Genomic DNA, 27,463 nt, shown 5'->3' with positions numbered 1-27,463 from the left:
TGGGAACTTCAATATCCACGGGAATGGCTTCCAGTACAGAAGTTCAGAGAAACAGATGCTTGTAAATCTTTAAACGCCCCCCAGACTCACCTGGGCACGTGTGCAGGGCCCCATGGACACAGGGGTGCGAGGAGAAACCTCGGAGCTCCCAGTGCAGAAAGCAAGTTTCTCTTGGCTGCTTTTGGCTGTGACCTGTACCAGTGGAGGAGGCACTCACACAGAGAGGTCGTGTGCTCTCCTTTCCTACCACTCCCAACTCAGATAAGAGCAATTCTCTCCATCGTCTCCTTTATCTTTTCCTCCCCCTTAAGCCTGGAAGGACACCGGGCTGCTCTCCCTCCTGTTCCCGGCAGCCAAAGGGAGGCACCAGGCAGTGATGCAAGGAATGCAGGCTCCCTGCTGCCTGGGATGGAGCTGAAAAGCCCGAGCCCGAGCCCTCCCACCCTGCTGCTGGCCCCATCCCCACCAGGATCCCATGGGAGCCCCCCAGCCGCTCCGGCACAGCACGGACCCACCTGTGCCTCCTGCGGCTGGCGTGGAGCAGCGTCACCGCGACCTCACCGGGACTCTGGCATTACAGGCACGCTTTTGGCTTCCTTTTCTATGGAAAAACGTCCTGAACTCGGAAAAGGCGCTGATGGATTATCCTATAGCAGCGGCAGTTCCCACGGCAGCAGCGGACGCAGGCGCGGGCTGGCAGCGGGGACGCGAGGCGCGCAGAGGCGGCTGCTGGAAATCAGAGCAAGCCCCAGCGGCTTCGCTCAGCGCTGCAGGCTTCGGCAGCTCCTCCGGGTAACTTCAGCATTCGGATGCTACAACAATGAATGGCTCAAGCTACTCGGCTCCTACCCCGCACCTCCTGCTCCTTCATCGCATTTCATCCCCGCTCCGCTGCCCGTCCGAGGAGCCGCACAGTGCGTGGCGGTGCCGGGGATCGCTGCGCACGGGTGCAGGAATTTGGTGTAAAGTTTGTGAAAGGGTCTGATTGAAAATGAGCTATATAATATAAAGGTCTTTCTGAATGCAATAAGGTCTGCCAGATGTCAAAACCGTCAGTTCTTTCTCTCTGAAATCAAATCATCTTGGTGGATTTTTACAGCTACTGCACAAGATTTGAGACTTTTGACTACAGATTTGAAGTACACGGAAAATTAGCCCTGATAAACTTTGGAGATGAGATAGGTTCCTAAAGTAGTAAATAATGATGAAATGGCAATCGCAAAGACTAATCCACATCACTTGCTAAGCTAGGCTTGTTAAAATGAACTATTTTAATAAGGCCAAATATTAGGTTATACATCTGTGGCATAAACACGCAGACTTTGATTCAGAGAATAGAGCTGCACCTCTGAAAGCAGTGACTACAAAAAGCATCACAGACCATAGCTGACAGGTAAGGCAATCTGCTGGCAGCACAGCTCATCTGCTCCTGGAGCACACACACAGAGATGTACGACTGTGTAGATCAGCAGAGAAAGAAAAACAGAGCAAGGGCTGGGAATGGAACATAGTTTAAGTGAAAATTTTGAAATATTTGATGTTAAAATAATTTAACAGGAAGGCTGACTACTCAGTCAAACAAGCTACTGTTCAAGAAATGTTGCCTTTATAACCTCTCAAAATTGAGTTTTTATGTTAGATTGCCTTTCCCAAACAGAAATTACTTGGCTCAGTACAGAAGGAAGGTGGTGACATTTAATGATCAATGAGATACAGGCAGTAAGAGCGGCTGATTTAATGTTACCTGACCTTAACTTCTATAAAAAGTCATCTTTGATGTATGTTTGCAATAAATACTGGCAACCTAAGCATATTTCTTGTTCCTTTGTGTTCACTGAAATTTTATTTAATATATTTAGATGATTTGGATCAGCAACCCCGGCTTCTAGGAGAAAGGACTTGTATTTTCATGGAGTTTTTGGAGGCCACAAAGCTCGTAGAGGAAGGTTTTTCTGAAAACTTCCCTAAGCATGAGGAAACCTGGGATTTGTTTGCAGTTTTCACTGCCATCCAGCAGCCCGACAGACAAGCCTCAGAGCAAGGATGAAGGAGCACCAAGATGCTGCTAAGCAGATCTGCTGCTGCTCCCATCCAGAGCAAGGCAGGTTCAGCAGCAAAGTGTTCTGTAACACTTCACAAAAATGTTCTCGAGAACATCACTGCTGTGCCAACAGTAGAGGGGCCAGCCCTGCCTAGTCCCGTGAAGATCTGCTTATGGACCCCACCACCAACTCTCCTCCACCCTAAAAAACATCCACTGACCCCCACCTTTTGCTTCCCTAACCTTTAGCACTTTTCAGTACATCAAAAGACCTTTATCCCAATCACACAGTAACTTAGCTTCTTTAATAGGCTCTGACAAATTATCCTTCAAAGGGCTTTTTGAAAATCCAGATACCCAAAATCCACTGGATTCCCTTTATCCACAGCCCTTCATACTGGCCCCTGAACAAGGCTGGATGGGCTTCTCCAAGAGGGGCTGGAAACCCTGCGTAGCCCTGACTCCTGTTATCAAGTCTGTTGTAAACTCGGGAGGCTTTGGGCTCCTGAGGGTTTCCATGTAGACAACACCAGCGAAGCATTTTGCCTCTGCTCAGCACCACATCGCACACCTTCCCCCCGCCTGCTGACACGAGGGGAGCGTGTTCTTCCTCCTCTAACCCTCTGAGCTTTCTGGCAACTGCAAGATGAAGAAAAGATTTCCAAAGATTTCCACCTAAAGCAGATTCACTAAATTGGCTGAGGATGTTTTAGCCCCACTGTTTGTGCTGCAGAGGGGGTCAGGGCCAAGAAACAGTTTTGTAAGCACATCGGTTTTTGGCTTCCACTTATTTTTCAAGCTTTTCAGTAGAGCTGCTCACAGCAGTAACAATAAGTAAAGGAATATGGCTTTTGAGGGATCATCGCTGCCCCTGGGGTTTTGGGTTGAAGCAATGAAAGAGCCCCAGGTCGTTGCTGCCTGAGGTGTCCTGGGGAAAACGAGGGAACAGTCAATAAACAGTTTTTGGATTGTCACACAGGGCAAAACTCCTGGCAACACGCATCCGATGGTCTAAAGCATCTGTAACCCACAGACTGCTATTCTTACCGTAACTCTTCACCGAGATCTTATAAAGGTTATTTTCATGTCCAAAGTTAAGCCCTTCATACGTTATCATTGCAGAACTTCAATATATCCAGTGTCAAACCTAAATTGGTTTTACCACTACTGAAAGAGCCACGGGGTCGCTCTGATTTCTTACAGTAAGCAGGCTATGCAGAACCACGCTCTGTTCTGAATTCACTCATTTCTTCCTTTTTCAAAGAGGTAAACCTATGCTCTTGGTTTTGAAGTCAGGTAAAGCTATGAAGAGTCATTTTGCTAGAAACAGAATCCAATTAAAATTCAAACTTAATATGACATGGAAATAAAGTAATGTAACAGGAAGAATTAGTCCTGTTTTAGATGGCACTTCTGCAGCACTCTTCCACTGTAAGAAGTGAGAGGTGGCATCTCCTTAACAGCCAGGGCTATGCCACATGTCCTGGGGGGCAGGTGCCAGCCACAGCATCTCCCACACAGCCAAATATCCCCTTCCTGCCCCACTGTATGGAAGGTAAATGTTAGCAATATGAGTAAATATTACCAATACATGTTCCTCTCTTCCAGGCAGGCTCTGAAAGGCCAAGTCCAGACCTTATTGCAGCATCCAGGCCAGGAGAAGCCCCAGCATCCGGAGGAGAGCAGCACCCTGCCCTGACATCCATGGCTTGGTGAGATCCGGATAGCATCGGTGAGTCGGCTGCGGGTGCTGAAGGCTTACACGGAGGAAGGAGCAAGCTGTGGACCGACAGCCTCAGCCTGAGGTTTGCAGCAGATCACAGTGGACGTGGCTCTCCAGCCGAGCTGGGGCATCAGCAGGACTCCGTGCCCCCCAAACTCTCTGCCCCCAGTGACCACAGCGCACAGACACCAACACGCACACAACAGTTTGGCTACCCAACTTTCGGTAGACCTGCCAGCAATAGCACATATTCTCCCTGAACACCCCGTGGCCCCCTGCAAATGCTTTCTCATCACATTTTCACATGATTTCAGGGTGGGACATGCATTTCCTCTCCAGCTGTCACAGCCCGTGCCATCATGCCTTAGCACAGAGCCACCTTCACCAGCGGCTGAGGAGGTGACACGCCACCTCTCTCTGGTGAAAACACTGATTTTTGGAAGAAAGGGAGGAGGAGCAGCTCAGGGCTCAGACAACGATCTGAAATACAGGCTTTAACGCAGAGGTTTTACACGCTGATGGGTCCAGAGCCAGGGGAAGGGCTCCAGCTGTAATCTGAAATAACAGCATGGTGAAGGAAAACTTTAACGCATTTCTCCCATGAAAACTGATTCATGTCACGTACAATCTCTGCTTTATCACGTGTAAACTGACGAGGGTTTTTTCAATTCCTATTGATTTTTTTTTTCCTGTCATTTAGATGGGGGAGAGACTTTGGAGCCTGCGGATTCCAGCAACCATACCCAGGAAACCAAGCATGCCAAAAGCCAAAAAAGAAGATGATTCAAGCAGAATCACTCCACAGCAGCCTGAAATCTCACACCTAGGCACAGCTCCCAACCTGGAGGAGGCAGGCAGAGAGATAAGGGTGCAGAAAGCACTGACCTAGCAGGAGGAACAAATTTCCATTGTAACAGTGCTGACCCAGCACAGCTGCAGGAATTCAGGTAAAGAGCAGGAGAGGTACTCTGAGAAACATTCACTTATTTTGGGAAATATATAAATAAATATAAATAAATATAAATAAATATAAAGCAAATCCATGACTGCCTGCTGGAGCATGCGTACGGTGCTCTTTCAGAGGATTCTGTAAAGCTCCTGACTGGCTACATTAAAATTGTTGTGTACATTTTTCATAGATCATAAAACGATAGGGAAATACTGCAGTAAGGGGGTGTCTGTCAAACACTGAAGGTAAAAGAGACCGGCGTTCTTACAGAACTAAAATTGCTCTCCTTTTGGTTTTTAAATTTTCAGTGGCAGGCAATTCTGCCACTTTTCAGTTTGCTCATCTATTCTAATGATTAATTACTTACATTCAGTATTAAAAACACACTTCTTATTTTTATTCTGAATTTGTCTAGCTTCAACTTCTGGTCAGTGCCTTTTGGATAAGCTTATCTGCTCAAGCTCCCTGGGATTATTTTTCATTTCCCTAGGACAGATATTTTTAGAAATACCAAATCATTCCTCTGTGTGTTATACTACCATGACTTGAGCTACCTGAGTGTTTGAACATAAGGCTATGCATCCTCCAATATCCACTCCCAGTCCTTTTATCATTTTCATTGACCTTTTTCACCCCCTTGGCCTCCCAGCACCCACCCTGACCGCAGGTCCTGTGTCACTGCCAAGTTTTCTGACCACCGAACAGCAAGGGTGAAGCCTCCTCCTCGCACTCGTATCACAGTAGCCTCCTTGGCTATAAAATTGCCCCGAAAATGCACATTCAGGCAACTACATGCCACAACCTCCAAAATATTTTGGAGTCATTCTTCCCTGCATACCATCCTTTTAATCCTCATCATTCCTCCGAGGGTTTTCTAATTTGCCTACCCAGCCTACCAGCAGGGATTTTGCATTTTTCCTCCTGGCCATTCAAACAACCCTTACCAGCACTGAGGCCAGGTCCCTGCAGAACTCCACGTGAAAGCCCGCCCTGTGCAGCGGTTTCTTTTTCAGTTATATTGAGGCCACCTAGCCAAACATTGCTTTCAATCTGCTGTATGCCTGCTACATCGAGGATTCCTTTCTAAATTATGCAGCGCTCATAGTAAATGCATTATTTCAACAGTATCACTTTATTAATCAAAATTAATCTAATCAAAAACTAGAAGCTGAGCCTGACTACACCGAATTGACAAAAGCCTGTGTGTGCTGACGGGCATGAGTTACCTTCTTATTTACAGATCAACAAAACAGCTTATCTGCTGCTCAGTGATTGTATTCACCATCAAAGTCAAGCTGGTAAACCAAACGTGTCAGAGATTGCCCTGCCTGACTTCACTCAAGAAATAACGTGCGTTTTCCTCCAGCGCTCTGGGAACTTTCCAACTGCTCCAAGACATGGCAACGACCAGCAGCAAGCAGCCAAACTAAGAAATTTTGCTCCTCTTTCGGAATGCAGTTTGGGCTGAAAACGTAGAAGGTGCAATTCCACATCCTTTTGAATTACCTCTGACAGATGGCTGAGACCATCAGCGTATTGCACAATCGCTGCCTTCTCACCAGCCAAACCACCATCTGAAAACTATTTTCCTGTAACTTCAACCATTACGACTGAACAATTTATCATTATTATTTAAATGCAACAACAGGCCAATATCATTCTTACTGGCTTTTATTGTTTATACTAATAATGTATGGCCATTTCTCTTTCCCCTTTGTAATCCTTTTTTTCAAACCCACCTTCTACACAGCAGAACTCCCAGTTTCCATTCTTTGCTCGCAATCTTTGCCTTTTCTCATCCCCTTCAGCTGTATAAATGGTTTTTGCTCCCCTTCCAAGTCTTTTTTGCCTGGGGTCACTTGGCCAAGTATTCTTAAACAGCTCCTAGTTATTAATATTTTTATGTTCACATTATTTACTCAGCTGACATTGATTTCAGCTTTGCAAGACAGACTCTCCTGAAGCACTGCTAGATGCTGCTGTGTACCTCATTTACATGCAACAAACGTAATCAGGTCATGATCACTTACACCTAAATAATGACTCATTGTAGCCCTGAGCAATTCCTCTTTTGAAGTTGAATTCTCTAGGACAGAATCTCCACCAGATATGTCCTTTTTCATGCTTAAAAAGTGTTACCTCTATTTTCAAGAAATTCCAGCTTATATAGAAAACCTCAGAGGTGGTACTCTTAAAAAAAATATATCTATTTTATTTTTATGTTCATTTTAAGTAGAGAATCATTTTGTTTTCCTGTGATTTAGCAGTTGACACAAATTCCACATGCCATCTACTTGCACTGCTCTTACATCAGACCATTCCGGTGCTCTCGCCGTGCCTGAATCAGGCAGCGGTCCCCAGCGCTTGGTCCCTCGGGCATCCCTCCTGTGTTGAAGCTGGCAGCGGGCAGCAGACATCCCCGAGCTGGGACACGGTCCCAGCCCCTGCAGAAGGTGTCATGCAATGTGCCCACACAGCTGCAAGCCCCACACACCCTCCAAGCCCCTGCTGCACCCTCAAGCAGCTTTTTCCATCACCTTTATATACACTAAAAAAATGTAAAAGCATTGCATTGTACACTCCTAATTGTCTCTTGTGAATGCCAATCATTATCAGCTTGGAAGCAGCACAGAAAACTGTGAATGGGTTCGTGATGCTTCATGATCAGGTTTGAGGCCCTGGAGATTGAGAGACCGGTAGCTGAGGAAGAGGTACAAAGTGTTCCCAGGAGGATGCCTAGGGCGAGGAGGTCGACTCCACGCCTCAGGACTGCCTCCACCAAGAAAGACAGAAGAGTTATTGTTGTGGGTGACTCTATCCTTAGGGGGACAGAGGGCCCTATTTGTCGGCCTGACCCTACCCGTAGGGAAGTCTGCTGCCTCCCTGGGGCCAGGGTCAGGGATGTTGCCAGGAAGCTTCTCAACCTGGTACGCCCCTCTGATTATTATCCTCTTCTGATAGTCCAGGCGGGCAGTGATGACATTGAAGACAGAAGCCTGAAGGCAATCAAAAGAGACTTTAGGGGGCTGGGACGGTTAGTGGACGGAGCGGGAGTGCAGGTGGTGTTTTCGTCTATCCCTACGTTGACAGGGAGGGGTACGGAGAGGACAAGGAAAGCCCACCTGTTAAACACGTGGCTCCGGGGCTGGTGCCTACGCAGAAATCTTGGGTTTTTCGACCATGGGGCAGTTTACTCAGCACCTGGCCTGATGGCCGTAGACGGGTCCCTATCCTTTAGGGGAAAAAGGATCCTGGGCCAGGAGCTGGCGGGGCTCATTGATAGGGCTTTAAACTAGGTAAGAAGGGGGATGGGGCTGAAGCAAGGACTGTTGGGGCTGTGCCAGGGGGAGCAATGGCAAGGCCGGATGATAAGGTAAAGGCCCAGCTGAAGTGCATCTACACCAATGCACGCAGCATGGGTAACAAACAGGAGGAGCTGGAAGCCATCGTGCAGTGGGCAGGCTACGACTTGGCTGCCATCACGGAAACGTGGTGGGACCAGTCTCATGACTGGAGTGCTGCGATGCCTGGCTATAAGCTCTTCAGAAGGGACAGGCAGCACAGAAGGGGTGGTGGTGTGGCTCTCTATATTAGAGAGTCTTTCGATGTTGTAGAACTCGAGGCTAGGAATGACAAGGTCGAGTCCCTTTGGGTTAGGATCGGCAGGGACAACAAGGCTAGTGTCCTGGTCGGGGTCTGCTATAGACCGCCGAACCAGGATGAGGAGACGGATGAGGAGTTCTACAGGCAGCTGACAGAAGTTGTGAAATCTTCAGCGCTTGTACTCGTGGGGGACTTCAACTTCCCAGACATATCCTGGAAGCACAACACAGCCCAGAGGAAGCAGTCTAGGAGGTTTCTGGAGAAAGTGGAAGATAGCTTCCTGACGCAGCTGGTTAGTGAACCTACCAGGGGTGGTGCCCTGCTAGACCTTCTCTTCACAAACAGAGAAGGACTGGTGGAGGATGTGATTGTCGGGAACAGTCTTGGGCAGAGTGACCACGAAATGGTGGAGTTCACTATTCTTGGCGAGGCCAGGAAGGGGACCAGTAAAACCACTGTATTGGACTTTCGGAGGGCTGACTTTGGGCTGCTCAGGACACTAGTTGGTGGAGTCCCTTGGGAGGCGGTTCTGAAGGGCAGAGGGGTCCAGGAAGGCTGGGTGCTCTTCAAGAGGGAAATCTTAATGGTGCAGGAGCGGTCTGTTCCCATGCGCCCAAAGATGAGCCAGCGGGGAAGAAGACCAGCCTGGCTCAACAGAGAACTGTGGCTTGAGCTTAGGAGAAAAAAGAGGGTTTATAATCTTTGGAAAAGTGGGCAGGCCACTAGGGAGGACTATAAGGATGTAGCGAGGCTGTGCAGGGACAAAATTAGGAAGGCCAAAGCTCATCTGGAGCTCAATCTGGCTACTGCCGTTAAAGATAACAAAAAACGCTTTTATAAATACATCAACACAAAAAGGAGGACTAGGGAGAATCTCCATCCTTTACTGGATGCAGGGGGAAACTTAGTTACAAGAGATGAGGAAAAGGCGGAGGTGCTCAATGCCTTCTTTGCCTCAGTCTTTAGCGGCAAAACCGGTTGCTCTCTGGATACCCAGTACCCAGAACTGGTGGAAGGGGACGGGGAGCAGGATGTGGCCCTCACCATCCACGAAGAACTGGTTGGTGACCTGCTACGGCACTTGGATGTGCACAAGTCGATGGGGCCGGATGGGATCCACCCAAGGGTACTGAGAGAACTGGCAGAGGAGCTGGCCAAGCCCCTATCCATCATTTATCAGCAGTCCTGGCTATCGGGGGAGGTCCCAGCTGACTGGCGGCTAGCAAACGTGACGCCCATCTACAAGAAGGGCCGGAGGGCTGACCCGGGGAACTACAGGCCGGTCAGTTTGACCTCAGTACCAGGGAAGCTCATGGAGCAGATCCTCTTGGGAGTCATCATGCGGCACTTGAAGGGCAAGCAGGCGATCAGGCCCAGCCAGCATGGGTTTATGAAAGGCAGGTCCTGCTTGACAAACCTGATCTCCTTCTATGACAAAGTGACGCGCTGGGTGGACGAGGGAAAGGCTGTGGATGTGGTCTACCTTGACTTCAGCAAGGCTTTTGACACCGTCTCCCACAGCATTCTCCTCAAGAAACTGGCTGCTCTTGGCTTGGACTGGCGCACGCTTCGTTGGGTTAAAAACTGGCTGGATAGCCAGGCCCAAAGAGTTGTGGTAAATGGAGTCAAATCCAGTTGGAGGCCGGTCACTAGTGGCGTCCCCCAGGGCTCGGTGCTGGGGCCGGTCCTCTTTAACATCTTCATCAATGATCTGGACGACGGCATTGAGTGCACCCTCAGTAAGTTCGCAGATGACACCAAGTTAGGTGCGTGTGTTGATCTGCTCGAGGGTAGGAAGGCTCTGCAGGAGGATCTGGACAGGCTGCACCGATGGGCTGAGGTCAACTGTATGAAATTCAACAAGGCCAAGTGCCGGGTCCTACACCTGGGGCGCAATAACCCCAAGCAGAGCTACAGGCTGGGAGATGAGTGGTTGGAGAGCTGCGTGGCAGAGAAGGACCTGGGAGTGATGGTGGACAGTCGGCTGAATATGAGCCAGCAGTGTGCTCAGGTGGCCAAGAAGGCCAACGGCATCCTGGCTTGTATCAAAAACAGTGTGACCAGCAGGGCTAGGGAGGTGATCGTTCCCCTGTACTCAGCTTTGGTGAGGCCGCACCTCGAGTCCTGTGTTCAGTTTTGGGCCCCTCGCTACAAGAAGGACATCGAGGTACTTGAGTGGGTCCAAAGAAGGGCGACGAAGCTGGTGAGGGGCCTGGAGAACAAGTCCTATGAGGAGCAGCTGAGGGAGCTGGGCTTGTTCAGCCTGGAGAAGAGGAGGCTCAGGGGCGACCTTATCGCTCTCTACAGATACCTTAAAGGAGGCTGTAGTGAGGTGCGGGCTGGCCTGTTCTCCCACGTGCCTGGTGACAGGACGAGGGGGAATGGGCTAAAGTTGCGCCAGGGGAGTTTTAGGTTAGATGTTAGGAAGAACTTCTTTACTGAAAGGGTTGTTAGGCACTGGAACAGGCTGCCCAGGGAGGTGGTGGAGTCACCATCCCTGGAAGTCTTCAAAAGACGTTTAGATGTAGAGCTTAGGGATATGGTTTAGTGGGGACTGTTAGTGTTAGGTTAGAGGTTGGACTTGATGATCTTGAGGTCTCTTCCAACCTAGAGATTCTGTGATTCTGTGATTCTATGATTTGAGAAAATTTTAAGCACTAAATGATTTTCCTATGAGGCTGAGCAGCACCTCACTACAGAAAATCCAGATATAAAGCTAAGCGGCTCAAACTCCACAACACCTCCCAACCAAGGCACGGAGCTCGCTCTGGGACAGCCTTGTCCTTGTCCCCGGGGATCCACCAAGCCCTGCTTTTAGGAGAACACAGAACTGCACAGCTGCAAAATGGACTTTTTTTTTTTTTTAATATGTGATTGCAAGCTCACAGAGAAAATCAGAACAGCAATATTCTGCTACGTCAAATCCAGCTCCACTCACTGCACAGGACTAAATAAAGTATAAAACTTGGGAAGTATTCAGTGATGCAGGAAGGGGAGAAAGCAATCACAGAGCTAAGCAGAAACTGGTAAACGCTGCTTTTTAAGGAGCTTAGCATTGTAACAACTTGTTCACATCATGTTATAGGTCTTCTACGCTTGTTACAGAAGAAAGCCACACGAAAGTTTTACCACACTACGATAAGCTTCACTACTCTCACCTTTCCAGTATTTTTGGCAAGCTAGCCTCCATTGTTTTCTTGCTGACTGTCTCAGCTGTTAAAAGGAGTGTCTGAAACAGCCAAAATCATACAGCATTAAGAAAGGTCGAAGGAGCACATCCTAATACTGAACTTTCAGTGGTTGTAAGACATTCAGACTTGAGTACTTTGCTTTTCCATTCAGATATTGTGACAACAGGGAAACCACTCAAGAAGAATCTAATATTTATGAGAACTAGAAGAGCACTGACTCCACTTACTCTCAGAACTGCAAATTACTGAACACTCATGAAAATGCGAGTCCTCCATTTTACATAAATTAATTCCTGGGCTGCACCAGCAGCGGCGTGGGCAGCATGACAAGGGAAGGGATTGTCCCTGTCCCCCTCTGCTCTGCTCTCATGGGACCCCACCTGGAGCCCTGTGCTCAGCTCTGGGGCCCCCAGCACCAGAAGGACACAGAAGTATTAGAAGGAGTCCAGAGAAGGCCACAGAGATGATCCAGGGGCTGGAGCCACCTCGCCGTGGCAACGCGCGGCCTAGCGCGGGGCGTGGAGCCTGAGGCCCCGATGATTCCCCTGGGGGCCCTGGTGCCAGCACGGTTCCTGACGCTGATGTCCCACCTGGGGGGCCGTGGTGCTGGCACGGTTCCTGACGCTGATGGCCCACCTGGTGGGCCTGGGCACGGTCACAGGGGCGGGGGACACCCACGTCCGCGCCTCGCTGCCCCTCGAGTTCTCGGAGGAGGAGTACGCGCGTGTCAACACCGAGCTGCTGTGCGCCCTGGGGTTGGCTGCGGTGCTGCTGGCCATCGAGTTTGGGGGTTTCTTTACGGGGGTGTCCATGATCCAATGCAAGCAGGAGCTGTTCTCGGTGGGGGCCCACGCAGCGGCCTCCATCACCCTGGGCCTGGCCCTGATGGACGGCTGGGACATGGGGGGCTTCTGGCTGCTCCTGGGGCTCTGCAGTGCCCCCCCCTGCCATCACCGTGCTGCTGCTGCTCCCGGCCGCGCTGGGCCGCAGGGGGAAGCTGTGGTTTTTTTTCTGGCCATTTGCCGAGGCGATCGGCTCCGGGGCAGACGCGTTCTGCAGCGGAGCGGGGGATCGGGCCAGGCAGGGCTCATTTTCCGGCATCGAGCCTACTTCAGGGAGCCGCCAGGAGCCGGCAGCCCTCGTGAGGGAGGCTGACGAGGCGAAGGCAGAGCCAGCAGCGCCTCATCCCCGGCTGTTCAAAAGCTGCCCCTAGGAAGCGCGACGACCAGGACGGGCAAACAGGGAGTGGCGCGGCAGTTAGCGCGGCAGTTAGTTAGCGCAGGCAGGGCGAGCAGGCAGGGCGGAGAGCAACCCCCGCCCGCACGAACACCTCTTAACGACAGCCGTTAGCTAGGCGATAATGGTCTCCACCAGGCACGGTGCGATCTCCAGGAGGTCGGTACACACCCAGACCGACTGCCTGTTAAAGAATGCAGCGGTTCAGGTCACCGCATGCAGGGAGTGTCAGAGCCTGTTGCTACCATCGGCGGGAGGCAGAGACGCTGCGTGCGTGAGGTGCGAGCAGGTGGATGACCTGATCCGCATGGTGGCGGAGCTCAAGGAGGAGGTGGAGAGGTTGAGGGCCATCAGGGAGTGTGAGCGGGCGATAGACCGGTGGAGTAACTCCCTGCAGGGCATCAAGGAGAGGTACCGGGGTGAGACACCCCAAATGGGGGTGGACCCCCTGCCCTGTCACCGTCGGGCAGAGGGAGGGGATCTGGGAGTTGAGGAGGAGTGGAGACAGGTCCCTGCTCGACATGGCAGGCGATGCCCTCCCCTTCCGCCCCTGCCTTCCCAGGTGCCCTTCTGAAACAGGTTTGAGGCCCTGGAGATTGAGAGACCAGCAACTGAGGAAGAGGTAGAAAGTGTTCCCAGGAGGATGCCTAGGGCGAGGAGGTCGACTCCACGCCTCAGGACTGCCTCCATTAAGAAAGACAGGAGGGTGATTGTTGTGGGAGACTCTATCCTTAGGGGGACAGAGGGCCCTATTTGTCGGCCTGACCCTACCCGTAGGGAAGTCTGCTGCCTCCCTGGGGCCAGGGTCAGGGACGTTGCCAAGAAAGTCAAGCGCCTGGTACGGCCCACTGACTACTACCCGCTACTGGTCTTTCAGGCTGGTAGCGATGAAGTAGTAACTCAGGATATTCTATGATTCTATGATTCCTACAGACAGGCTGAGGGAGTTGGGGTTGTTCAGCCTGGAGAAGAGAAGGCTCTGGGGAGACCTCACAGCGGCCTGTCAGTGCTTAAAGGGGGCTGCAGGAGAGCTGGGGAGGGGCTCTGTGTCAGGGAGTGGGGTCATGGAACATGGGGGAATGGCTTTAAACTAATTAGGGTAGGTTTAGATTATGTATAAGGAGGAAATTCTTTATTGTGAGTGTGGTGAGGCCCTGGTGCAGGCTGCCCCGAGGAGCTGGGGGTGCCCCAGCCCTGGAGGTGCCCAAGGCCAGGCTGGATGGGGCTGGGGCAGGGGACATGCCCATGGCAGGGGGTTGGAACTGGGTGGGTTTTAAGGTCCCTTCCAACCCAAACCATTCAGGGATTCTATCCCTTCCTTTTGCTACTCTTTCCCTGCTCTTCTCTGTAGCACGTGCTTATATTTAGCTAGATGAGAAGACAGACTTTTTTTCTAGACTGTAGGACATTAAAATAGATCTATCTGGATGCTTACTTTACTAAAAATAAAAAGTGCCAGAATTTGATAATTTTCTCCAGTTTTACTTTTCAGGAGAAAACTGGCAAATGAGGGAAGCAGACTGATTTCAAGTTGGTTCAAACCAACACCAGTTCAACGCTGTTTTGTTAAGATCGTTCCATCTGTTTGGCAATAAGGTTAGGATGAAAGGCTAGCAGAAAAACACAGCAAGCCTCAAGGTGAGATAAATAAAGTCAATGGTCCCACAGCAAGAAGTTAAAACCCCCTAATATTAACCATAATTAAATATGGCCTCTACCTAACATTGTTTTGTTTTTTTTTATACCTTTTTAACCTACAACAAATGGATCGGACTACTTTATCAATGGGGAGATGTGTAAAAGGTAAGGTCATTTAGTACTTTGCAAATACTAATAAATGTGAGTGGAATATACAGAATACACAGTCAGGCTTTAGTCTAAGTATACCTAAACTTATTCTGTATCAATTTTTAGTTAACGAGATACTATTAACAAAACAGTATGTTTGAAATATATTTTTTTTCAGAGAAACATGCAAACATTTATGGCATTGCAACTTTCTAACACCGACCTAAGGGCTCTTTCCTGCTAGCCAGTTCCATAGTCAAACACAACCACAGAGACCTTGTTTCATATCGCTGATGAAGTGAAAGGTAGAGTAAAGTGGATACTCACACTATATGTGCAAGATCAAGTGGCTTTTCTGGCTGCTCGGGAAATATAGGACGAGGCGGTTCTCTGCTTGGTACGCAACCAAGCGATTTACTAATTGCATGGCTCAGCTTCTTTGCAGGCGATTTCTGTTTTTGAAAAGAATGACAAAAGTGAGTTGACTGTTACAAAGAGCAGTGTAATATGTGCAATCAGATGACAAAAATGTAAAAAAAAAAAAAAAAAGCATAGAGTTCGAAACAATTTACATCATAACATACTAAGAAATTAGTAAAGAAACTACACAGATAAGCAAGTTGGTTTTCTTAGTTGGTGTTTTTTTGGTGTTGTAATACTGGAAAATGAAAATAGTTTAACAAAAGTATGTAACATTGAGAAATAAACCAATTGTCTGGTGTTTCTGTGAGGAACTGACATCCAGCGAAGCAATTTCTTACACTCTCTGATAACGTCTTCTGAACACAGGTGTTGCATTTTGAGGGGAGGGCAAGGGAAGAAAAAAGGTGGTGCAGAAGCAGGTAAATAACCTGCATGCACAGCCTTACCGATTGTCAGCACTGTGTTCATTTCCAATCTACTAGAATCGACTGAAATTTGGAGCTAAGCCTTCTCCTTCCTGTCCTTTGCTATGTTAACTGTTTTTGAAAGACAACTTCTAATTTTTGGTTCACTATAGGCAAAGCCAAGGTGAAACGCAGAGAGATGAACAACCAGTTTATTTTCTTTTACAATTCATTTGATGTGTTATCTCACGTCACAAGAGGACCAACTACTCTGGGACCAGCTGAGGAAGACAAAGACTGGCAGCAAGTGTTGCCAAACACACCGAAAAATGGCTTGGGTCATGCATTTAAAATGGTAAGTCCAATGTTCACTTAAAAAAATAAGTCTTGGAACATTATTACTTCCACCAAGCTCATCACGATGTGGTGAGGAAGCAGGAGATGCTTTTATCAGAGCTCAGAAGTAACCTGGCAGTACCGTGCTGCAGACCAGGCTCAGTAACAGCCCACGTACATGCAACGCGGTGGCTGACTGCTCCTCCCTGTCACTGCCTGCTGTTCCCCTAAGATGTTCCAAAGTGGAATTTGGACCAGTTCTGAATGCACATTTAAATTCCAATTCAATTTAACATCAATTTAAATAGGAGGCAAGGCTACCCAGAACAAGAGTAACACCTTATCTTGGAGTTATTATAAGAGAGTAACTAACAATCCCTAACAATGAATTAAATGATCAGTAATTACCAACCTGGCTTTAGCAATACAAAACAGGCAATAAAGGCTTGTTTGAGCAGAGAACCTACGTGTGAGGAAGTTGTGGATTTACACTTCGTAGTTGATTAGGATGTGTTTTAAGTAAAATAGTAATATCAATCAGAAAACAATGAAAAAGGACAAAAAACTCCTTTCAAATTAGAAGACAAGAGCTGGATGCCACTGAGATTAGGATATTATATATATATTATATATATATAGGATATTATATATTATACTATATCCTAATACATTAGGATACCTGGTTGTTCATTGAAGGTTTATTACCTCCATCAATTATTTTACAATTCACAGTCAATGCTAACCGAGAACTCCAACTCCAAGCTGCCTCTTGGAATTCATGATGGATGCTTTCTTGGAAAAAAAAAAAAAAAAATCACTCATGATAACATTGTTCCTTGGGGTACATGTCAGTGAAGACTCAACTGGTAGCTGCAGTGGGCTTCCAGTGCATCTCTCTGCTCACACTGCTTCACAACACATACTCCGGCCTGCTTCTCATACTAAGAAGTTAATTCAGAAATTAACCCAATTATTCAATCTTTTGCAGCCTAATTCTTTTCAGATTCTGGAATTTTTATTCACCAGCCCACAGACCCGACCCGAGAAGCAGCAGGATGCACGTTGAAGACCACGGAGTGAAAGCCACCCCGAAACCTTCAGACACCAGGGGACAGGGGTGATTCAATCATCCCGATGCGTCTCGCTGCCTCTTGCAGGCAGGCTCTCCCTGTCCAGGCAGTGCTGCACAAATCTCCCGATGTGCACACCAATTCTTATCACCTCTCATCAGGAAGGGCTTCAGCAAGAAGGATGCCGAGATAATTAACTGCTCCAGGTGAAAGTCTCCTGGAGGGAGCTCTGTAAAGCTGCGTTCCGAAGCACTTCAGCTTGCTAATTCACTAAGTAGACACTGCTAAAAAAGACTTGCTAAGAGGGTTTCATGTGTTGAGGAAACCTGGTAGATAGCAATCAACAGATTGCAAATACAGTTGAAGTGCGCGGTGCTCTCACCATGGAAGGTACAGATGATCATCAGCCTTTAATTATTTTGAAAGCTGACAAAAAAAAATCACAATCCAATCATTCTATTATTTCCTACTAAACCCACAGCAAAAATTCAAATTATGCACTACTAATTTTGTTATCAAATAAATGTGATGATACCAAAAGTAAAATTCTGTTTTCTCCTAAATGTCAACATTCTTCATGTTCAAATTTTCCACGTACATTTATGTCCACATTTGTTCCCCACTTCTCGTCTGTTTCCTACTTCACTCGTTACCGTGTTTATCTTTTGGTTTCTGCAAAGAGCATCCATTATCACAGTGCCTTTTCTGTGACCTCTTCTTCGCAGTATTTTAGGCTATTTTAAAAGCGTTTTTCCATTGTGGTAACAAACACCATGCCCTACTGTGCCAGCCCACCATTTATATTGTCAAACAAACACAATGCTGTCCAGAATGCAGTCATATCGAGCCACCGCCGCAGCTTCACTTTCTGAAAATTACAGAGGGGAGATAATTCCTATTGATCCCAACTTCTGGATAATGCTTCTCAGTGCAGCTGAGAGGGAAAAGAGCACGGCAGGCTGAATGAGCTGAGCGAGCACGCTGCTGCCTGGGGAAGTATGCCTCTCGTGGGTACTTGGCTGCCCTGAAAAATCACACACACACACGCCTCAACTAGCTGACTTCTACTGCAGAAATATCTAATAAAAACTACCTCCTGCATCGCTGTCACCAGTCCTCACCTTCTGTCTGAGGTCTCCCACAGGCATCTTGCACCCTGCAGGGGGGATGTCCTGTTACCCTTCCAACAGCCCTGCAGTACCAGAACCCTCAGCCACCACTGAAAACTTCCCCAAATTATACCACCCACTTGCCCATTGCTATGACCACCACTTATTTATTTATTTATTTTATTTATTTATTTATGTTTACCAACTTCTTCCCCAGCTGTTCACCTTGTTTCTTCTTGGTTTTAATCTCTATTTGTAAATAGCTGAGGGCAAACTATGTTTTATGAATTATCTGCAACTTCCCAACACGTCAGGATCGCAGTCAGCCGGGAATTTGGATATTCTACTACGAAATCACCGGTGATACCTGGGTTTCACACATTCTAGAATCCAATTTACCATCTTAATTTACCTTCAGAGTTAGATGGAAGAACAGTCTGGTGCTACTGCCTAACGCTTTCAACCACTTAACATTTCCTTCTAGCAGAGAAGTACCCGCAGCCAGCAGCCAACGTCCTGCTCCACGCTCAGCTCCATCCGCACCTCTCCTGGGAGCTGCCAGCACCGCAATCCCTTTTGTTTTGCTTTCTAAATGGGCACAGCGCATGACTCACCAGGATTTGCACTGCTGTGGGCATTGTCTGTCTGCTGGGAAGTGCAGCTGATGATCCAAAAAAAGGCAGGCACGTCAATGAAATAAGTGCTCTTCATCTGGACGGAACATCTCAGGGCATGAGTCACCTCAGCAACCTTCCTGGCCCCCTGTACTCATGGTTTTGGTTTTCTTCCAAGCTGTTAAGTCATACAGCAACTTTCCTTCCCTTCTCACTGATCAGCTAATTGCTGAGGCATCCAAGACATGCTCCTTCTCTGCATCATTCCAAAAGGTTTATGAGTGATGCTATTGGTTTGATCCCACCAACCTGCCAGAAGTGCTTTGCTGCTTTGAGTGCGGCTGCAAAGAGTAACTGCAACACTTTCTCATGCAGAATTCCTGCTTTCCTGCACAACAAATCTTCTTAATTTATTTATTTTTTTCCAAAATTCCTTCCTTAGTAAACCCTCAGCCTTTTACATCTGCAGACTTATCAGCAGAGGATACTTTCCTTGTTCCCCAAGTCTACCAGTAAATATTTCAAACATTTTTTTCTGTTTCATCATGCACAGAATAATTAAATTTGTTTTAAAAATAATAATAATTACCAACAGTTACCATAAATATTTAAGGAATCTATGAAGCTTTTAGACAGTTATAATTCAGTGTCTGGTTAAATGACATCCCAGTGGATCCCCTTTTTGAAATGGTTCAGATTTACATTTTGGGGTTTCCTGTCCTTTGAACACCTACAGAATTCGCTGTCAGGGGTGGACTACTGAACTATGTACAAATCAGTTACCAGTTCCAGAATTGTTCCTGTAACACCACTTCTACCACAACTTTCTAGATAATAGATGTCAATAAATTTGCAACTCAAGAAGAAAGCAAGAGCTGGATAGATCAGGTGAATATTACAGAAGTCTTCTTTCTCTAGGCACAGCACTAGCTGGTATGCGTGTTTTCTGCACTTACTGCAGTGGTAAGTCCAAAACTGCATTCCTCAGCGGTGCTAAATTTATAATTATCAGTCATTAAATACAGTTTGCATGACCAAAATAGCATTTACCTACCAGCAAGCACACCTGGATTCTCCAGCTTCCAGAGAAAGCTCAAAAAAAAAGTTTAAAAACAAACAAAAAACCCTACAACTTCCTCAGAGGCTGGAATGCTTGCTCTCTTTTGTAACATACAAGATTGAAGGAAACTCTGCTCTGTGCTGTACACTCTTTAAAAAATTTAAAAAGTTAAAATGCTTTTCCTCTTACCCACTGAACCACTCTGCCCCTGGCACTCACCTTCAGTTAGAGCCAAATGCACACCAAACACCCAAGGTTTGGCTATTTGTATCTGGTACATCAGTTGAGGACTGTCCCGGATCCCACATTTTTATTTAATAAGCAGTCATGTTCCTGTCCAACTGAGTTATAAATAAAAAAAATGTATGAACAAAACCTAACATACGCAGCAATGCCTGCATAAGTATGCACAAGCCTGTAAGTACGAGTTTTTCTCAGCACTGGAAGTCAGCTACCTGCTCCCTGGGATCAGAAGGCAGTGTCAGCACATTGCTGCTCTGCGCAGGCTCGGGCACAGCTCTGCAGCAGCTTGCTGCTGCCGGGGATTCAGCTCCATGCCCTGGGAGGTTGAGGAAATGCTGGGAAGGGACCTCCTGTGAAAGCACAGCAAGTGCTGAGCATCGATGTTCTTACCCAGGCTTAGCCACAACTGCCCTGCGTCCTCTGGGTCACCTCGAATGAGATGAGCAGGTTTGAGGCACGCACATCAAATGCAAATGGACTGGCCACTTTCTGCTGGGAAAACTGTTATTGATGATAACACTGAAAAAATGTGTTGAATGTGCCAAAGATAGCAAAGTTACCAGTAGATGCAACTGCATGTTTTGAATATTTAAACCCACTGCATCTCTCCTGTGCATTGCCAGATCGTTTTCATTCCACTCTGGGCTGCAGATCCTGTCTTTGTCCACCTGCCTGCTAAAGGCTGCACCCATTAAAAAATAACACTTCCATCATAAAATCAAAAAGCTGGAAAGTATAAAATACACCACCAAAAGTTGTCTTTCTACCGTGTTCTCATTACCTACGTGCCCTTTCTTTATAAATCACGTCCACCTCTACCACAAGGGTCTAGTAAATGACTGTTACAAAGGGCTCAGGAATTTATTTCAGGCAATAAACACTGAATTTGAAACATGGTTAGCAAGATCTCTTGCTTGAAGACAAGGATTCCAAAGGTATGCTTTGGGGTTTTTGCTCTCTCCTCCTCTGCCCCCCAGCACGGGCTGGGCAACCCAAGCCCCCCTGACCCTGCAACTCCAGCACCATGTCCCTGCTCAGCTTGTGTCTAGGGGAATGAATAAAAACGTGCTTGAGATGTTTTATGACTTTAAGATAGTCTAAGTGGGAAATTAAATGAATCAGAAATGTAAGAGAGCAATTCTGAGAACAAAATCTTATTAGCAGCTACTTACAGCATTGCTCGCCTGTAGCTTGGCAGATAAAAGGGGCTGTCTTTTGTTCTCCATTCGATTAGTGCCCACCGTAATGCCTCCCCAACGGAAGTCAGATGTTATCACTATAGAAACATCCAAACCTTTGCTTGCTTTATTGATAGCTCTCCCAAAACCACTCAGTGAAGGGTGTTTATAACTAAGAAATACACCGTTATTTATAGGAAGAAGACTGCTTTACTTCAACTATCATTGAAACTACAGCCACCAAACCTTACACCCCGCTGTAACTTGGCCATTTCAACATTTACCTGGAATTTAGGGATGACAGAGACTACTTATATTTAGCAGCCTAAACAAGATGCAAACAGAATGAACAATGGCCAACCGAACAACTTGATTGCCAGATCTGCTGCACATACATAACTTTAAGTGATCAGTGTTTTGGAAAGTGTTGGAAGTATTCCTCCTCCTCAAAAATGGCCCCAACTAACAGTGTGTTCATTCAGCAAAACACTTCCATTAAACAAACGGTTTCTACTGGAATTTCTGTTTATATGCTATTTAATAATATGCTATTTGATATTTAGCATATCCAAAAATTAAAGTCATTTTAGAGTTTCAGGAAAAAGGACCTCATGAAAATACTTGCTATTAACGCTTATTCTTGGTCTCAGGGCTCCAAAGCTCTGAAAATGTACCACACAAGTCTGAACTAGATCTTGCTGGATTGAGAACCTACAAAAAATATGTAAATATGTATGTACGTACTTATATGTATTATTGTATCAGCAAACCAGGTAATTCCTTCTGATCTGGTCAGCAGGTCACTCAAAATATTGTTGTTGAGCAAATGCATATATAGATAGGTATGTATTAAAAAAAAAAAAAAAAAAGACTGGATTTATATTCTTCAGGCAATGACAGTCTACTAGCAGTTCAGATAAGATGTTCCAGAAGATATAAAGTTCTGGAACCTATGCCATTTTTAAAAAGGACAATATTTAAGTATGAATTTTCCTGTCTTCTCCTTCCAGCTACTAACCAGTACTTAGCCCCCTTTTCTAAATTAAACAGTCATGTTATAATGATTCTTGCTCATGGAGATAATTACTAATTATAATCCAACCATCATTTGAATTTCTTTTTGAATAAGTAAAAAAACTCTGGACCTTTGCAACAAAATATATATATATTTTAATCTAGAATTGTAATTTATTTCTTCAGATGTAATTAACAAATAGTCTTCTAATTAAATGTTATTTCTCATATGATTTTCTTAAGATTTTTTAGTTAAGAGTTTTTAATGCATATATTTACAATTATCAGGAGAATGAAAACAACAGACATCTCTTTTAAAGAAATACTGTGTTTAAAGATGACACTTGGGTAAAGGTCCTTCCTCAGCACAAGATTTGTGCCAATTATTTAGCCTTTCTGGGGAGGAAAGGTATTGCAACCTCTATGTATCATTAAGCTAGAAGAGAGGAAAATTTAATGAAAGTAGGACTGTGATGAAGAGGGGAAGACAACAATGTGTTAGGGCCTTGAAAAGGACTTGTATGCTTTAAACACCACTGAATACAATGATCACCATCTGTAAATGAGTAACATTATTTATAACAGAAATAATGCAATTTACTTACTTATACCCTTTGAGTATTTGAAAACCTTTAAAAGTCCAGCTTCTATTATAAGAACAACTTTAACTTCCAGAATATATTAGTACAGCAGTGGTTATGTCAGCATGACAAATAATAAAATAAAATAAAATAAAAATAAAATAAAATAAAAATAAAAATAAAATAAACGTGAATTACCCAAGAGGAATGCTCCTTCATCTGATGCTGGTTGCTGTGAGGACCATTGGCATGGCCACGCCAAAAACAGTTTTGACAGAGCTGGTAGTTGTGGCACTGCTGGCATCGGTACCGGAAACCCATCATGCTCTCACACCGGCAATACGAACATTCCACGGGATGGAAGACTTGGTGGAGATGAGGAAGGAAGGAAAAAAATAAAAAAAAAGAAAAGTAAACCTTAAGAAAATTTCAACCATCAGATTTCACTGGAACTCAAAAAAAAACAAAACACAACACAACACCAAGGTTTTTAATCACTAAACCAATTACTTATGCTAATCAGGTCATGGACTCTGAGACTAGAGGAGATTATTTTGGCACAATTAACCATAAATCTAAGTTAATGATAATGTATCAGTACCATCTGGTACTTTCAGTATTTCTTCTACAGCTTTCTCCCTCTTTGGATATGCTTAGACCTGGAAAATTCCATGCAAGTTCAACAACATAAAAGAACATGAGCAGGAAGGGAAAGCAAAAAAGTCATATTCACAAAGGTTTATTTCTGTCTGAGGGATCACTTTGCCCTCGAGTCAGCTGAGAGCATTTCCCACACAAAAGGCAAATTCAGGCCACCACAAGCTTCTGCTCCGAATCCCCTCTCACTGAGGAAATTTCCTCGCTCTGCACTGGCTGCGAGCTCCACCTCCTGTACCACCATAGCCTAAGCTGAAGAAATCCCCAACAAACCTCTAAATCCTAACACCTCAAGAACACAAAAGTTAAATTAGGTATGAAATACAGAGTCACCAACACAATCAGACTGAACAAAAAAAGAGAAGAGATGGCTTCTTCCTCCCTGCCCCCTTTTTTTTAATCCACAAACCAATGATCACAGGCTTGTCTTAGGTCAGAATAAATAAAAGAGGAATATAAGAATGACGTAAGGGAGATAACTTAATATGTCAAGCACAACTTCGAAGCTGAGGCACAGAAAACAGAATGGCAGAATGAAGGGGAAGGTGAATCAGAAGCAAGTAGCCCAGCATCGCCACGGGGCAAGAGCGTAAGTAGTTACAGGTGGGTAGAAATAACTGCTATGGGGAAGATGACAGGAAAAAAGAGCAGCCTGACACTGATCACACTGTGAAAAGAAAACGAGGGGATCATGATAGGCGATTTCGATGATACAAATGTCCCTTGGGAATGGAAGTTCAGGTAGAAGAACTGATGACCATGTTTTTAGTCCAAAGGTAGAGAAACCAATGAAAAGGAAGAGCTGTAGATTTATTTCAAACAGTAGAAACACAGCAATTCCCTGAATTTTAGCAAGTGGAGAAGAGAGACCATGACTTCAGTGCAGTAGTTTTCAGAAAATTCATATGAGAATTAGTAGGCACACTACAAGATGAAGAAATTCAATGGGAAAAGTGAGTTAGACTTGTCAGTTCCTTAAAGAAATGATGCTAAAGAAACAAGCATAAATGATCTTTGGACACAGGAAAGAGTAGACTGTAATAAAAGAACAACTTCACTAAAATATGATCTCCTCAATAACCGAAAATTCAAAAGGAAGCCTACAGAAGTGGTAACAGGGACAAATTATTAACGAGGGTTAAAAGAATAATACAAATATTCAGAGACAAAACCAGGAAAAAAAGAATGAGGAAAAATCTAACGAAGGGATTTTAAATGGACATAACAAGAATTGCAATTATCATCCTTAATACGAGCTGAAATTATACATATGTAACTGCTGACCTCCCATGTTATCTTAACTTGTAGAATACATAGTGGACAAACACTAAAGCAAATTACTGGAAGCACCTGTAGAACAACAGAGAAATGAGCCATGAACAACACTTGCCACATCAACTTAGTGTCCTTCTATGACAGAGTAATTGACCTTGAAAATAGGAAACAAGCACCAAACGTCATCAATTTCTTATTTTGTTTGAATAATTTACTTACACCATTGGTCTCCCTATTTGCATAACAGAAGGAAAGAGATGAAAGGACTTGAACTGGGATGTGAATTTCACTGGAAAAGACCAGAGAGCAGTTAATTGCCAAAATGGTAAGATCTAACGAGCAGGATTCTAAAGGGCTTTATTCCAGGTCAAGCACTGGCCAATTTTCATAAACATACTGAATGATTGTCAGAAGTGCTCAATTTGGGCCATCGCATTTCCATGAAGATCTGGGTTAACAAGATGTACAAGAGAAAGCAGTAAAATGGCCTGAACAAGATCTAGGAGACATCTCAGCTAGGAGCAGGCTGTGAGAAGGCATCCAGCATGCAAGAGGTAATTACAAAACAGCAACACACTCTCCAGAGCCAGTGGCCAAAACCCAGGTAGTTAAGGGTTTAAACTGCAATCAGAAAAAAATCACGCGAGAATATCAGGAAAAACTTTCTCACCCTAAGACTCTTCAACACTGATCCCAAACCAGCTTCTGGTCCACACAGGTGGTGAAACTTTGAAGATTTTAAGAAGCAAAAAAGGTAAATTTTTCTAGAATGTTTGCATAGTTTGGAAAGGGAGATGGATAACGTCACTGGTTCCCAAAGCTGTTTCTGTACTCACTCTGTGCCCATGCCCCAAACCAAAGAATCAAAAACCTGAAACCAGTGTGCTTAAGGAAAGCAGTAATGATGACATAAACACGAGGTAAAGTAACAGCAGTGACAGCAATTATGTGTACTGCGAGAAGCAAGCCCCCAAAAAACACGAGTAAAAAGAAAATTGGAACAGTCGGCATCAGATTATTGGATCATGGACAAGGTGCCTGGCCACAGGGATAGAAAGTAAAGCAGTGCATTTTCTGTGTTTGTTTTTTTTTTTCCTCCTGGAAGTGCCATGCTGTAGCCACGGACAGGAACTAAATAAACGAGGTGGAACTGGATGCTTCTTCCCTGCTGTCCTCCTGCTGCCCTCCCTACTGCCAAACGGCATGGCATGACCAGATGTGGATGCTGCTCTCCTTTCCTATCTTCTGTTCATTCCTGAACGCCAATACAACATGATGTTGCAAACATTATTCCCCTTCTCTCCTGTTCAGATCACTTCCAATGCTTCCATCCGCATAAACTCACCTGCACTGAGGTCGACTGCAAGACCTCACGTCCAAACCCATTTTTCCTCTCTCCTTCCTGCCTCTGAAATGCTTGTTCTCATCATAACCTGCTCGTGCTTTCTTTTCTCTGTCTCAGTGAACATTTTTGCTGTTGACACCTTCTCTTATGAAGGTGTGCCTCCACTCCAAGCTCCCTGCCACATATGTGAGTGGGAGCTGTAAGCTTCTTTCCACTCATCGCTGCTTCCAAGACTTCAGTCATTCCCTTTCCTGGTTGCCAATACTCCAGATTCAAACTTCCTACCGGGTTTTTCTTGACAGAGACAACCTGCTCCTTCCCTCCTCCTCCAGCAGACCAGTTCCCCATGGAAAGCGCAGGAAGGACGGGGGAGGCCAGGAGCTCGAGGCAGGATCATGAAACCCAGTTCTTTGTGGCTTTGCCTCCCTTTCCTGATGCCCGATCATGTCTGTGTTCAGCAAGTTTTTGGTTTCCCTCAAAAACTGGGTTTTAGTATCAGTTTTTAGTTTTTAGTATCAGTTTTTTGTTTTTTTTTTTTAGTATATAGATGTAGTATCAGCACGAAAACTGGGTTTTTCCCTCAAAAAATTGGTTGGTGGCTGGTCTCTGCCTGCAGGACACGTCCTGGGACCCCCTGTGCCCCCTGACCCACCCCAGCAGCACCAGCTCTGCTCAGGCTCCTCCACTGCCCCGAAAGAAAGCTCGGCACCAAACTCACCCACCACAGCTGGGTCCTCTCCTCCTTCCAACTCTGCCAGCCTCCAAAATTCTTCTCCTGTAAGCAATCTCTAACCCTCAGCTGCAGCCTATTTTTGCCATCAATATTCAGTCCTGCAATCATCAATCCTCAAGTCGGTATTCAAATCTCTTTTCATTCCCATTTCTTCTCTGATCAGGACATATTAAATTCTTCCAAACTGAAAACTGGAAGAACCCGATGTGACCTTTCTTCTCCTCCTCTTCTTCCCTCCTGTATCTCAGATATTTCTCAATTGCTCCCTTCTACAGATCTCTAATTTATTTGAAGTTCTTCTTGTGCCACCTTGTGAGTTACCTGACACTCCTAGGAGACATGCCTTTTTTTTTTCCTCCCTTCTCTTTCTGTGGTCTGTTCCCCTGACACTCCAACATCAAAATACATGCAATATTTAGGTTTCCAGATTCTAAGGACACAAAAATTTGTCCCTATTTCCTTCTCTAACTCCAGGTTCCTTTCATCACTAAGCTTGCTGCATGCACTCCCTGTGATGTCCTCCCCCTGCCCCTCTCATTTCCACAGAGGCCACTCCAGGCAAAATCCCTCTTACTGCTTCCCACCCAAATGGGAGCTGCTACTCCACCACCAATCTTTGAGCTGCAAACCCCAAATCCTTGTCTTGAAATCTCCGTGTATTCACTCCCACCTCTGTGTATTCATCTTTCTTCTTCTGTTTTCATTGCTTACCCCAAAACCAGTCTTTGCTCTTTCTGAACGGTGCCTTTCCCATAGGGACATACAATAAGGGCTTCCAAAATACAATAGTATGAAATAATAAATAATATAAATGAAATAACGAAGAAGTTTCAGAGAGAAAAAGGGGATTCATATTTTGGATATCTTATTTCAAATCACCATAATTTTAA

General features: G+C 45.7%; 1 protein-coding gene and 2 long non-coding RNA genes across 15 annotated transcripts in view; 2 read left to right on the top strand and 1 right to left on the bottom strand.

Moving 5' to 3' along the window:
* The window catches only part of DTNB (dystrobrevin beta), a 194,579-nt gene that overhangs the window by 122,031 nt on the left and 45,085 nt on the right, over positions 1-27,463 (bottom strand). For all 13 annotated transcript variants that reach the window (XR_011808652.1, XM_072036668.1, XM_072036667.1 and 10 more), the window contains 2 exons: positions 22,762-22,928; positions 14,859-14,983 (listed from right to left, as the gene is read on the bottom strand). Coding sequence is in view for 12 of the 13 variants with exons in the window: in XM_072036668.1 (XP_071892769.1) it covers positions 14,859-14,983; positions 22,762-22,928 (292 nt within the window). In the remaining variant the exon portion in view is untranslated. The remainder of the gene's footprint in view (positions 1-14,858; positions 14,984-22,761; positions 22,929-27,463) is intronic.
* LOC110353954 (uncharacterized) lies at positions 282-7,405 on the top strand. The gene is made up of 3 exons (XR_011808653.1): positions 282-2,105; positions 3,654-3,846; positions 4,465-7,405. It is a non-coding gene; the product is annotated as an uncharacterized lncRNA (long non-coding RNA).
* LOC140002300 (uncharacterized) lies at positions 12,670-17,697 on the top strand. The gene is made up of 4 exons (XR_011808654.1): positions 12,670-13,022; positions 14,236-14,546; positions 15,532-15,713; positions 16,683-17,697. It is a non-coding gene; the product is annotated as an uncharacterized lncRNA (long non-coding RNA).

The sequence above is a fragment of the Anas platyrhynchos genome, chromosome 3 (genome assembly GCF_047663525.1).
Source record: "Anas platyrhynchos isolate ZD024472 breed Pekin duck chromosome 3, IASCAAS_PekinDuck_T2T, whole genome shotgun sequence".
Lineage (NCBI taxonomy): Eukaryota > Metazoa > Chordata > Aves > Anseriformes > Anatidae > Anas > Anas platyrhynchos.
This window is presented reverse-complemented; position numbering and strand designations above follow the sequence as displayed.